The sequence below is a fragment of the Topomyia yanbarensis genome, chromosome 2, assembly GCF_030247195.1.
Source record: "Topomyia yanbarensis strain Yona2022 chromosome 2, ASM3024719v1, whole genome shotgun sequence".
NCBI classification, from domain to species: Eukaryota; Metazoa; Arthropoda; class Insecta; order Diptera; family Culicidae; genus Topomyia; species Topomyia yanbarensis.
Window position 1 is genome coordinate 329,282,828 of NC_080671.1, and position 14,392 is coordinate 329,297,219.

Here is a 14,392-nt window from a genome sequence, read left to right on the forward strand (position 1 = left end):
ACAACAAATACTTCTTTATTTTGTCAGCATTGTAAGAATTAGAATGTGTGATGCTTTACTTTACTTAATCTCCTAAAATATCAAAGTCCGTCCATATACGACGTTTGACAGCTATAGTCTCGATGTTAAAATGTTCAGATTGAAAATGTGAAAACCGTACTATTACCCTATGAATAGGAAATTTCGCGCTTTGTTTACGAACGCCACCTAAACGCATCACGAAATACAAAGGTTTTTTAGTGGTCAAGCCAACTTTCAAATGCTGGGCGCGAACTCGCCATACTTCAGTATTCCCCTTGACTAAAGCACTCTTCATTATCAAACAACGTCGTGCAACTATGAAAGTCAGATTACCGCATGTTAATTCTGTCAGGTTTCTGCTATATTATGCAGCTGCTATTAAGAGCAGCGTTACACAATATTTTTTTATTTATAACCTTCAAATGTCCCTTTATCTTTCCAATGGCTTTTACAATATGTCTCGTTTTAGAATTCTTTGATTGCAACACAATTCTTCTCTGTCATATTCCGCTTTATCATTTTAACCCTTTCATGCTCAACTTTTTTCTAGTGCATGTAGGTTTTCAAAACTATTTTTACTTGAAAACGATGGGGTCAAGCAACAAGCAAGCCTTTTTTCATAAAGTTAGGTGCTTTCCTTGCAGTGCTAGAAGCTGCTCAATTTTCACCTTCCAATGCTAAGTACAATTCTCTTAAAATATTTACAATAATCCAATTGCGTGGAACACGTAGCCAAAGACAGTCTAAATTGATAGGTTTTATCAGTTTTTAATACTATTGCAACATAGCGAAGATATATGAAAAATTCATTATCAGTCGTTAACGTAAACTGTCTCTGGCAGCACTGCTTCATTGGAATCCAATCAGACTAATTGCAATAACTTCAGTTCTAGAGCTGATCCTTGTAACTGTTAATACTCAAATGAAAGGCAATAGTCACATTTATGAGCCTTACTTATTTTTGTGAGAAAATATTGCCTCAATCAAAAGTTATAGCTGTTTAAAAACGTTGTTGTCCACAAACAACATGGACATAACTGGGTTAAACGCTATTAACTTTAGCTTAGGGTGTCCGGGATTTTCTTTTGGAAATTCTGTGCATGATAGAGTCACTTGCTAATAAATTTTCAGATCATCTCAGACCGTTATGCGTGTATAATGCCACCTGGCGGTAGAATCTAAAACTATATATTATTTTGATGGTTTGTTGGCACACTTGGCTCAAATTTAAAAGTCTGGCTTGAAAAACCATGCTAATATACATCTATTTACACCTGTTCAGTGATGGGGGCCCCTTAATTCAATAGTGCCCAGGGGCCCCGAATGGTCTTAAGACGGCCCTGCCTGAGTGTATTACAAACCTTTACCTTTCAGAGTGAGTGACCACTCTCAAAAATGAATATATATATATTTTAATATAGAGGTTATATTGTAACGACATATAATTAGCAAGGGATTGGAAGGTAAAGTATTTTTCAAATATTAAGAGCCATAGTACTCAAGGGAGAGCAAGGATTTGAAGTAAGAAAGTTTAGAAAAGCGTGGAGTAGGGTCAATGAACAAGCTTAGTTTCCCGGCTACTTAACTCTTTGTCTTCTGCAACGCAGGAGTCAGGATCTTTTGGCATTAAATGCGAATCACGTGAGTCTGCGGCATGTCAGGACAAGCGTAAAGTCAATTTAATGACTTATGCTGTCGGAGCCGACAAATTATATGTCGTTACAATATAACAAAAAGGAAAAAGATTGACTCACTATAAGTCGTTAATAAAAAAGGAAAAAAAATAATATAGAGGGCTAAGCTGAGAGAGACAGCGAGGAATCATTATTGAAACTGAAAAAAATATTTCTAAAAATAGTTTTTGTAACATCATTTTTCAAAAATCTGTATATCTGTACATACACGCAAAAATCTGTATATCTGTGCATACAGATTCTTGGTGTGAAAATGGCTGAAACATCTGTATAAATACAGATTATTCTGTATTTTTGGTAACCCTGCCAAGCATATTTTTCAAATGTCTTCACATTTCATGAAAAAAATGTCTTCATTTGTCTTCACCGACCAGGATTCTTAATCGTTTTTAGATTTTGAGCCAGAATTCTGCCAGAAATCGGTCAGACAACCGAAACAAATTTGTCTTCAAAATGAAAAACCCATCTTCACAGCCTTTCAAATGTCTTCAAAATGAAGACATGTCTGCACATCTGGCATCGCTGTTTATTAGTGTTTGTTGTTACAGCGTACACGGTTAAATAAAACAACCTGCAGCATAAGTTCTTTTAACTTACTTTTGAGTTGTGCGTCGCTTTCGCACTTATTAGTGCTGTCAAAAACAAAACGAGAGATTCGACTCAGTCGAGGTCTTCCGTGGAGGAAGGTACTTTTAAGTTGTTTGGGGTATACTCAAAATTAGGTAAATTCAACTTAAATTTGAGTATAAAAAACCTATCAATGAGTTGTAATTTTTGCCGTGGTTAAATGGAAACTACCTTCAACACGGTTTACCTAATTTTAAGTTCCCCCACGATACCACGAGATTGAGTCAAAGGAACTCAATTTTAGGTAGTTTTTCGTTTCCGTGTATGAAAAAGAATATAATGCAAGCACGCAAGGTGCGTAATACTACAGGTAGTTCAAAAAATCTTTTTCTCTGTTTTTCCCTTTTTCGCAAAATATTTTAACGAGGTACTCATCCTACTTCATCATGTTTAACATCGATTTTGTATTTTGTCGATATTTCAGTCTGTTACAGAAAAAACTTGAAATTTAAATATTTATCCGGAAAAGATTCTTCGTGGACCCCCAACAACGACTTTAAGGCCCCCTAAAGATACGCGGATCCCAGGCTGAGAATCGCTGGTGTAACGATTTACTTTCATTATCGATGTAACGATTTATTTAAAATTAACGATGTAGCGATTTATTTAAATTTAAAACTGATTTTCACTACACATCAAAATAATTATTTAGATTAAAACGATTAAAACTGAATTTTCACTCGCCCCGGACACCACTGGATGTCTCCTAATTACTATCCGACTAATGGCGATTTCGCTTGAATCTGAAACTGAGTCAGGTTCTAACCCTAGGGGCAGATCACCCAAGTAACCAATAAGCATTATAACGTAGCCTAATATCTGCTTTAGATCCACATATAAAGCTGTCCTAAAAAGCCGTGAAGCCCTAAATACTTATTTAATGGCGATATTATGCCAGAAAAGGCGAAATATAGTGCTATTACTGTGCGGAGATTGACAGCTCGTTTCTGCAGTACTAATGCTATTATATAGCAAAAGCGTACAAATGTCAAATTTGAAAGCCTTATATTGGCACTACTAATGCTATCAAAAAGCTTCAGTTGGTTGTCATTGTCCGCCATGGTTTTAAAACCATTTCTTATGTTTCCTTTCGGTATGATGAGCAAAAAGGAAAAATTTTAAAATAAAATATTCTGTTTAAAACCATAATTGACTCTGTTCTAATGCATTGTAATGGATATCCTTAAGGTTGCACAGAGAATGCGCAAAATTCGCAAACGAAAAAAGCAGTTTTTTCCACACCGTATGTCAAATCTTCATAAAAATCAATCAGCAGTACTGTAACAACATTCTACATACGCTGATTGATTTATATGAAGATCTGACAAACGGTGTGGAAAAAACTGCTTTTTTCGTTTGCGAATTTTGCGCATTCTCTGTGCAACCTTAATGGGTTTTCGTTCTCACATGATATGAATGTTTACGAAAATTACCTTTAGCAAGTCTCGAACTGAGGTACCTTGCCTCGTCCAAATACAAATTACATATTTGTATTTGGCTGTAATTTGAAACTATTAACCAAAAGCCTTTATTTAAAAAAAAATCTGTTAATATCAGCAACTAAATTAAAAAACCTTCGTCATCGAAAAAATCTGCAGCTAAAATTAAAAGTCTGTAAATTGAATTGAATGAAATCTGGCATCTCTGCTAAAGACTTTTTATCATTTCTTGTGTAAACTTTTATCCGAGAGAAGCCCGAAGACCGCCAAGTAAAAAAAAACACAACACATTTCTATTATTCTCTCGCGAACGGTCCGTCATTAGTCCCCCCACCAGCGGCCGCCTACTCGAAGCAAAATAATAAATTATTACGTATATAAGGCAATATCGTGCCACAGCTAGCCGCGAAAAGTCGCAGCGCATATACACGCAGAAAAATGAATTGTAGATATAACAATATTCTGGTTTAAACTCAACAATAATTATTATTATCTCAGGGCTAATAATATTCAATACTTGATTCAATCCGTAATATTGTTATTTCTACAATAAATTCTGGTTTTGACGTTTCTAGATTTCAATCACATCATCGGTTGAATCAACAATATTATTGTTGAAACGATAGCCAATATTATTGATCTAATATTGTGAACACGATTGGTCCCACAATATGATTCAGTTGAAAATACAACGAATATAGAAGAAAATATGTACTGTTGATGTTTGTTAATAAAATAAAATTCAATAATTTTATTGCTTTATTTTTAAATTTACTGTAAATTTAAAAACTTTGTAGGATCATTTGCCCGTTATTATTTTCTGCATTTTGAGATTGTTCTGAAAGTGTCAAAGGTTATGTTACTGCCAATGTTATTAATCATTTTAATATTGACACACCTCATTGTTGAGTTTGGTTTAACTGGGCTGCGAAATTTGTTGAAATCGATATTCCAAAATTTGTACTTTTGTTTTTATTAATAAATTGTAATTTTCATTAAGAAATGAAAAATACCACCGCAAACACGCACAAACATTTTCAATACACACTGATTTACTACTAGTCAAAATCAAAATTAAATAAATTTTGGTTGGAATGAACATAATATTGTTAGTTCAATAATAAAATATTGTATATTGAACAATCAAAGAGTTTCGAATCAAAAATAGACTGTCGATTGATATCAAAAATGAATTTTGTTGGTTTAATCATGTGAAATTTCGCTGCGTGTACAAATTAAAAAATTGGTTTGGTAGATTTTGAAAAAAGAGATTATAACTACTAGAGGGAGCAAAGCGCTACTGTCTCCATGCATTCACGGACTGAAACATGGGGTCTCGCTCTAGCATATTGTATCCCATTACTTTGACAGGTGTATACCCGGGGCAATGTGTCAAACTAATATGGGCCTAGCATATGTACGAGCGAGAAGATAAATTTTCAGTGCGACCTATAGTAGTTATAATCACTTTTATTTTGAGTTATGGTATTTAGGAAACATGTTCAAATCTTTCGTTGTCATATCTCAATAATTTGGTAAAACATTTATTAAAAACGATATATTTTCACCGTAAATATTGTATCCTCATCTTGCTCTCATCCTTCAAAATGTAATGGGGGGATTAAAAGGGTCAATTGAGTGCAAGTAGAATCCAGTACGCAGCCAGAATAACGAAACGTCAGAAACTAGAAGCCGTCACACAGTTCGTCAGCTGAAAGAAGCTATTGTGTGTGCGATTTCATGAAAATTAACACTTTTAATAGTGATTCTTAGGTTTATAACAAATTAAATCTGCAGGAAAAGTTTTCATTGCGTTAGTTTTCGGTTTTGTGTAGTACCAGTTTGTGCAGGCTGCCGAGAAGAGAGCTAGGAATGGATCCTGCTCAGGGTAAACTAAGGCAACCAAACTTGGCCGACACTTCCACCAGCGATGAGGAACGGTTCGAAGATGCTTCCAGCAAGGAATTCAACGAAAAAACCGTGGACGAAGTAGTCGAGCAGGTAACCGGAGTAAGTGTAGGAATTCCGCCACAGACCAACACATCGACCTCGTCGGAGCAGACGGAAAAGTTTGACGACTGCCGGAGTGATCCCGGAAGCGATGAGGAAGCGCATGCAAAAACCGACCATAAAAACGAAGACGATTTCATCGATGATGAATCACAGCGTGATTTGGAAAAAGGACTGACCGAGGAGGAAAAGTTGATCAACAAAGCAAAAGCAGATGAACTTAAGACGCAGGGGAATGATTTGTTCAAACAGGGAGACTTTGCGAAGTCGGCCACCATCTACACGGAGGCATTGCGGATTTGTCCCGTCGAATGTTCGGCCGAGCGATCGATCCTTTACGCTAATCGAGCGGCAGCAAAAACGAAGCTAAACTTTAAGCCTTCTGCTATCGACGATTGCACCAAGGCAATTGAGCACAATCCAAAGTACCTGAAGGCACTGCTCAGGTAATTTGTAACCATTTGCATTCATTTCTGTAGTTCCTATGCTTGTTTCATACATTAAGCACATGCAATTCATATTATTCTTTATTAACAGAGAACGCAACACAAAATTTATTTGATTTTATTTAGTTGTTTGCTTCGAAATAAATTACTTGAACAAGTTGTGTTGTTTTTGACTATTCATGAAGCAAGAAGCTTTCTGTTAAACGTCACGTTTTTTGTTTGTGTTTTACTTTAACAGAGCGTTGCCAGAAAACCACATTTTTTAAAATGTTGGTGAAACTTAGTACTTCATTAATTTTCACTTTATTCTTGTCGAGCTTAATTTTTTTCTTGCATAGAAATATTTGAAAATAATTAGACATCTGTAATGTAGCTTGCTATATTTTCATGTGGTCGTCTTACCTCTCATAACTGAATCCACATTTCGATAGAAATCGTTAGATTGCAGATTACAATTGCAATCATCTTTCTGTTCCGGTCCAATAAATGTATAATTAATTTTACTTCAATGACCCATTCAGAAAATTATTACTAACAGACCTTTGGTTGCAAGTGGAATATCTACAAAAAAAGTATCTGTGCATCACAACCCTGCAGCCAAAATAAACACATTGCACCTCAATCATAGCATTTCCTAGAGTAAAAATAAAATTGGCGTCAATGCGCGACAGAAAGTACATCGTTTGTTTAAGTATTATCGAATCCACTTCCAGACGTGCCACCCTGTACGAAGAGGCGGACAAACTAGACGAGAGTCTGGAGGACTTTAAAAAGATCCTAGAACTGGACCCGGGCAACGTGGAGGCAAAAGCGGCTCAACTGCGGTTGCCACCAAAAATCCAGGAAAGGAACGAACGCCTGAAGGAAGAAATGGTTGGCAAACTGAAGGACCTAGGCAATATGATACTGCGACCGTTCGGACTGTCGACGCAGAACTTTGAGATGAAGCAGGACCCAGCGTCCGGGTCGTATTCAATTAACTTCAAAAGTGGCAAATAGTTTTTGGTTTAGCTTTCGCATCGATGTGTGAGTGTGTTTGTGTGCGTGAGTTGATTAAAACGTTGCTGTTGATTTTAGAGTCGAGAAATAAACGATTATTACGAATTAGAAGCGGACATTTGTTGTAGCAGTAGTCGCATGTATAATTGATCCTTCAATGTATAAATATAGAATTCAATAATATGCGCGAGCGTGATCTTATCTAATTCGTCACAGTATCTATTGGCTATATGCTATATATCGTCTCAGTTTTGCTGTTTTATGACCAATGCACAGTACAGTGTCTCGACCGTCTCGACATACATTTTTCAGTACAGCACTTTTTGAGTTCCTTTTGTGGTCCAAATGCATGTGCAAAATTTTGGAACGCTCGGTTGCTTCCCGGGTTTGCGCATTACGTTCAAAGTTTGTATGGGATTTTATTTGGAGAAATCAATTATTTAGCATTTACGTTAATAAAGATCGTTATTTATTCAATATTGTTTTTTTTTAAATAAAATTATAGTTCAAACCATGGTCAATAACTTTTTTCGAAGACGGTAACTAGTTACGAGTTTTCAAAAAATAGTTATAACGATGTTAAAACTTATGGTTAATTCCAAATGCAGAAATTAATTATTTCTTCCAACACTGTCATTACACCGCACATACACCGATACCACAGATAAATAGACGCAACACGAGATGTTTCTGCGAGCATCTTGCGCGATTTGTACGAGAATTCTGGCAACGAATTCGCTCAAATGCAACAAACGTTTCTGACAGAAGCGGTTAAACCAACCGATGCTGCTCACTTTAATCCAGAATCCAGCCAGAAATGTACGGCCAAGATCTCTGCACGCTCCCTGCCACATCTTTCTCAGATGTTTTGCTCGATTCGTGTTAAATTCTACCAGGTAGGAATTGCCAGGATCTTTGCACAGTTTATGTCCGAGTTATGCCAGGGTTTTGCTCGGTTCCTGTCAAAATTTGCTAGAAAACGCGAGCGAAACCGAGTTCGCCCTAGCTCAACTAACTCGACAGGATACGCGCAGAACTCTAACAGGGCTGCCAAACCAAGACTTACAGAAATTTAGCAGAGCGGTTTCTGCCAGAAAATTTGCTCACTGGGTAGGATTCGCTAGTTGGGGCGCAGTCGTGACCCAACTAACGAATTTGCGCTGTATTGCTTGTGGCAGTAAAAACTGGATTCTAACCACACTGCGCACTTACTATTAGGCAATCCATGAGACGTTTCTGATCAGCTGATTATTTCTTGTTTACTTATTCTGACGTTACTCCGAGGGGTGCGACGTCCGACAATATCGTTGATTCGATCCAACATCAAACGCATCGGACTAACAAAAGTTGTTTGTCGGACTAGTTTTTCTGTTCGCAGGAGTAGACTTGTTGACAGAACCCACCGCTGAATTGTCAAACAAACGTCTAATGGATTGCCTAATTCTTCTATTGAATTCTTCTCATAGACTGGTTAGCTCGACTGGTCTGTCCATGAAAATACCATCTCTATCACTTGAAATACATGTGATTTGACAGCTCGCAGTTTTCAGTAGCAGTTTGATCACTCGCACTTCGAAAGTGCGGAGTCCAGGTTGGTGGGAAGTGCGCAATATTTTCTAAAGCGGGATGATAGTTATCCAAAGGAACGATCACACTGGAAGCTTCACTTACAGAACACTCAGGCAAAGCATTCTCGCTGACGAAGACAAGATCAAGAAAACGAGATTGATGGTTGAAAATAGTAGGTTTGTTCCAGTACACGGAAGTCACTCCTTTTTACTCCGGTTTGCTACCAAAAGAAGAAAAAAGAGAAGAAGAGAGTACAGGAACGATCAGTAGCGTCTGGCTCAAATGGCACGTTCCCCATGTTGATCGGAGATTTGTGCCTTGGAACGATTTTCTCCGGAGTACTTCCAGTTTCTCCTGGTACTGGAACAGACCTAGCGCTTACTTGACTTAGTCCGTGGAAAGCCATCCCGTCCAGAAGTAAACTGCTGACAGGATTTATTGTCGAGGATGACGGAAGAAACTCATATGAGTCCTGGTTGGTTGAAATCGCCAAGGACTATCATCACATCATTTGCATTTTCCTGAAAAGGAGCGCTCTCTATGGTGTCTAGATGGAGCTGCGTAATAGAGCGATCAAGTCGTTTTTCTGGAGGAATGTAAACAGCTCCAATAAAGTAGTTCTTCGTCTACGTAGTAAATACAAGTCGTCGATTTTCGTCCTTAGCCCTCTGACGTTTTAGTAGTACAGTCGTGATTCGCTGGTTGGGCCACAGCCTTGTCCAACTAACGAATTTGATTCGCTAGTTGGACCGACTGACAAATGTCAAAAACTCCAAAGGAGATGTTGGCAGTGTAAATGCATCTGTTCACATCTCTAAATATTGTCAGATTGATTGTCAAAGTGAATGTGACACGAGATTTTGGCGTTCAGATGCTTTTTAGTTGGACAATGGTCCAACTAGCGGAGGTCCAACTAAAAAGTGTCCAACCAGAGAATCACGACTGTACAACCGCAAACCATCGGCGCCATGTGCCAAGCGTCCCGACATATCGACGTCAACATTTCATAAGGCATTATATACAATATGCTCATGTTGAGAAAATGGCGTCTGAAAAATTACCTCGTACTTTATATTCCCATTTATGAACAGGAGCTTGATTTAAGGACCAAACAACTCAATGCCATGTTAAATTAACCATTTTTTCCGAATAGTACACCAGATTTTATTAAAAAATTGTATTTTGAACGATTTTTGCAGATAAATTTTTTGGTCCCTTTTGAAATATCGTACTGGTTTTGTGCCCTCTCTTATAATCCCTTTTCGGCGAGACGATAGCTTATAGTGCGTGCGGGTGAGCCCTTTTGTTTACAGCAAATGATTATGTGACGTTTATTTTGATCCCTTTCTTGGTGTTGCGATGTTTTTGTTCCATTTTCAAGTATAGTCTTTTTCATTAAGAAAAGGGCCCATAAGCAAATTTTCCCGTTTTGTTGTTTGGTGTATATGAACCGTTAATTTTTGAGGGGAAGTGAAAGGGAACATAATCAAAACAAGTTATTTTGCTTATGTGCCTTTTCGATAATCTATTATTTCGCCAACAGCCAGGCTTCAGAACCGGCTTATTTAAGGTGTGTTTAAAGCTTTGTTAGTGTCTATTTGAAGTAAGTATTAACCGGAATTGTTTACGTTTTGTTTATCGGCCCATTTGAAATGTTCTCGTCGATATTGCAAGGACGTGATGTACCCGATGGCATGCTGGAAACCAGAAGGTTTTCAGGAAGCGGATCATCATTTAAAGCAAAATACTCACGTGAGAAGGGAGTTCAGAAGACCCCTTCAAAAATTCCGAATGCAGGGCCGGGATGACTAAGCTGGTCGCTGGCTGGTAACACGACTGCGTCGGAGTGCTCGGGGTCTTCCGTAGTACGGTATAACAGGCGTCCCGGTGATGACAGTGCAGCGTGAATTTGTTTGTGCAGTCTCGGCGGTGGCGGCGAAATAATGCTTCGTTCAAACAACGGCAGATTGTTCGAACGAGTTGTACCAGATGGCATGCTAGAAACCAGGTTTTCAGGAAGCAAATCGATTTATGGTGAAATATTTTCAGGTTCTCAGCACTTAAATGTCATTTTTACTGAGATCTCAGCAAAAAATGATGTTTCGGCAAAAGATGCAAAAAAGCTGAGATTCGGAAAAAAATAAGTGTGTATAAATAACCCTTTTGCAAATGAGTGGTTGGGACCGTGTATAAAAGGTGGAGCTACACTAAGAAAAATAGTATGGTAACAGTTACCATATGAGGACGTAAATTCGACTTTGCGGGTATAGTGATTATTAGCCGACTACAGCATTAGGTGACTTTAACTATATACATGCTCAAGTGTACTATACAGGTGATCTGTACGATAATAGTAATATAGAACACTCCATTGTAAGTATAACGAATAACCAATATGCATAGTAATATTTACCTGGAAATGTTTGTAAAAACAAAACCAGAGTTGAACCATCGTAGTAAAATTGAACTTGACATTGTTTGAGTCACCATTGTATGCGGGGTGCTTGAAATTACAATAAATATAGTCATTCTAACCTGGGACTGTTTGTAATAACTAAAATATCGTGGTTTTGACATGTGTTGACTGGTTATTTTAAAATGGACCATCTGGTTGAATTGAAAATGACGCTGCCTAAAATAACCAGAGATCCGAAGGATTTTATAATTTGAGCGAATTTCGGAAAATTTATGAATTTAATATCTTTCGACCATTTCCTTTTCATTATCTTGATATATTTTCTCTTAACTCAATGATACAATATTTGAATTGTTACCTGATCAATTGCATGTTGCCTATTTAATGAATGTGTATATGAGGGTCAGCGTTTTGTTCTGCCTTGTGAGTCGCAGGTTTTAGTCCACTATCACTCACTTCGAATAAAGCTAAATGGTCCATCCAAGTACCAACTATTTATTACCGATCAAGTATTGAGGGTCCTCCAGTAAATCAGAAATTTTGACCCTCAGCTTCATTTTTCTCGGCCACAACCCTAAATCCACAGAACATCTAAACAAAAAACATTTTGAAACATCCTGATTTCTCTATAAAAAGGATTCTGAAGTATTTACTTACCTGATGCAATATTGATCCAATTAGTTCGTGAAAAATCTAATAATAACCACACTGCGCACGTATGTCACGCATGAATCTTTTCGCTGTAATGGCGGCGTCATGTAGAAATACGAAAATGAAAACGCAAATATTGACAAGATGCATAGTCAGTAGTACTACATAGCATAGTGGGCTGAAAAACACTATATGCCAATGGTATTTCCGACAAGAGTCACGTTCACATGAACAATGTATTTAGTTATTATAACATTTGCATTCTCATAAGTATTATATAATTTGTCTTCGTGACTTATTACTATATTGTAAAGAGAACAATCAAACGAAAAGTAATCAAGACATTAATACTGGTTACATCTAGCATTTTCGTATTTTCATTTTTACTTTTACATAGTCACCACAATAAAAATTGTCCTCTCAAAACTGACATTGAAATAGTCTGAATTATCATATAAGGTGATTTATACTATTCCCTTGTTATTTTTGAGATGGTAAATATTGTTGCAGTAACTATATTCGAAACATCATAAATACTAGAAGCATAGTCAAGCAGTAATCATTATTTCTAGTATTACAGACGATACAGAAGTTTAGTATCATCGATCTCATGGTCATTACTACTATTTTGCTAAATAGTTGAAGCAACCAGAAAAGTCGGGTCATAAATACCATAACTTTTTTCTCAGTGTAGGATCCTAGTGAAATTGGATTTTTTTGAAGGAATTTCCTCATTGGCGATTCTACGTTGAAGCCGCTTACAGATAGCGCTGGAAGCAAAGTGTTATTGATTTGATTCTGTTCTGTCATAGTGCATATATTTTCTGTAAACATTGGTAAAAAATAACTTTTAAACACCAAATCACCGATCAATTTGTTGATGATGTTTATGAAAATGAAGGAAAATCATCATTTTATAATGATGAGTAAACATCTTGCGAAAAGGGTGTAAAACATAGTGGTTTCTAATATTATTCGCAGAGCTAGGGTAGACGTGCCCTTATTCATCTCATTAGTCACGATGTCACACTATTTCGCTGATAACTCAGCCCTCATTGGTTGGATTGCTCTTAAATAGGCATCAACATCTTTGCTTCGTTCTTAAGAAGCAGATCAGTAAAAAATCTGGCTTGGAAAATGTAAAATACTCGCGTTACAGCGAAGCGAAAAGTCGAGTACAACGCACCTTTTTTCATCCTACCATTTGAGCTAATGCGTTGAATAGAGATAGCAGACACTGCTCTAACTAATGTGTTCAAATGGGTGGGATGAATAGAGGTGCTAAGATGAATTGGGGCACAGTAACCCTATATGTGTGCTGTTCCGAAATGTAGGTATCTGGTCTCTATTTTCATTTGCGCTTTGTTGTTTTGATTTTTACACTGAACTGATCATAGAAAATGGCAGCCTGGCAAAGGGCTGGATGAAAAAGTGATATGCAAATGAACTCAACACTGTTTTTGTTTCATGATTTATTGTTCATTTTATTTGTTTCATTACACTTAAAACAATTTACCTTGTTTCCCACTCACTCAAGATCATATTTTAACAGAATTATTTTAGCTATATTTTGTATTATTCTTTTTTTTCTAATGTGAATTCTTACGCTCGTATTCTTGTTTTCTCTCCAGTGCTTGCGTTCATCCATGATACTGTTTCACTCACAAGTCCCTTGCTCCCCGCCAAACTTTCTTGATACATTTTTAGTTCTCGCCTTCTCGCCTCTTTCAGTCTAGAAAATCTGATTCTTTTTGTTTGTCCTTTATAATACTACAATAAACTTTCCTTTGTGTGTTACGTCGGCTCACATGAAACGGCTGGATATTTTTTCAATGAATTTCATAGCAGTACCATGTGTTTGATATTGTTTTCTTTGGATAATCTGGTATTTAAAAAAAAACCGAAGCAATTTGTTGGTTGAGAATCACTCTGATACTTCTGGTTTGTGTGGGTGTATTTTTTTACAGTTTCATCTCGTTATGGATAGTATTAAAATTTGGTTGTTTTGTACACCGTTTTACTTCAGGATATATATGCTAAGTTTCATTTCGTTCAAACATTGATTGTGTGAAGGAAATTTCCTAAAAGACTCACGTCCTGTTTGTCAATTCTAACCCCCCCTCTTCGAAGCCCCTTTGTCCGTTTGTTGACTGACTTTCTTTTTTGCTACTACAATTTCGGGATTCAATTTCCTTTGTTTTGTTTGTGTTTTTTGTTAATATGACAAGTTTCTTATTCGGTAGAATAATTTCTGCTTGGTTTCGCGATTCGGTGAGTTGGATGATTGCCAAGTCTAGTGTTTAGCTATACTTTCTGTTTAAGTACTGCAGCAGGTTGTACATCGATCGAGTAGTAGTAGTAGTAGATGACTGTGATGATATGGTGATAATTCATGACGATGAATCCATGAATAAAGACTAGATATTTAAATTGTTTTGTTTGCCATTTATACGTCAGTGTCAATCCAATTGAACATAAGACCTGTCAGTGGCATTCAAATCGAGCAAAATCTCTTCGCGT

At 37.0% G+C, this 14,392-nt stretch overlaps 1 protein-coding gene and 1 long non-coding RNA gene across 3 annotated transcripts; one reads left to right on the plus strand and one right to left on the minus strand.

Moving 5' to 3' along the window:
- Positions 1 to 5,456: 5,456 nt before the first annotated feature.
- Positions 5,457 to 7,347, plus strand: LOC131683873 (tetratricopeptide repeat protein 1). Of its 2 annotated transcripts, none has more exons than XM_058966243.1 (2): positions 5,457 to 6,237; positions 6,930 to 7,347. In XM_058966243.1, exons 1-2 carry the CDS (start codon positions 5,654 to 5,656, stop codon positions 7,234 to 7,236), a joined length of 891 nt encoding a protein of 296 aa, XP_058822226.1. In that variant the 5' UTR covers positions 5,457 to 5,653; the 3' UTR covers positions 7,237 to 7,347. The 2 variants fall into 2 exon arrangements, with proteins under 2 accessions (XP_058822226.1, XP_058822227.1); XM_058966244.1 differs by having other exon boundaries at positions 6,951 to 7,347.
- A 4,179-nt stretch (positions 7,348 to 11,526) lies between these two features.
- On the minus strand, positions 11,527 to 12,322 carry LOC131683877 (uncharacterized). The gene is made up of 3 exons (XR_009304581.1): positions 12,260 to 12,322; positions 11,879 to 12,173; positions 11,527 to 11,812 (listed from the first exon to the last, which is right to left on the minus strand). It is a non-coding gene; the product is annotated as an uncharacterized LOC131683877 (long non-coding RNA).
- Positions 12,323 to 14,392: the final 2,070 nt, after the last annotated feature.

Excerpts from the sequence above, each read along its gene's own strand:
- LOC131683873 (XM_058966243.1), top strand. The coding sequence starts at position 5,654 with ATGGATCCTGCTCAGGGTAAACTAAGGCAACCAAACTTGGCCGACACT. Across the intron at positions 6,238-6,929 it reads TACCTGAAGGCACTGCTCAG|TATTATCGAATCCACTTCCA; the intron begins GTAATTTGTAAC and ends CGTTTGTTTAAG.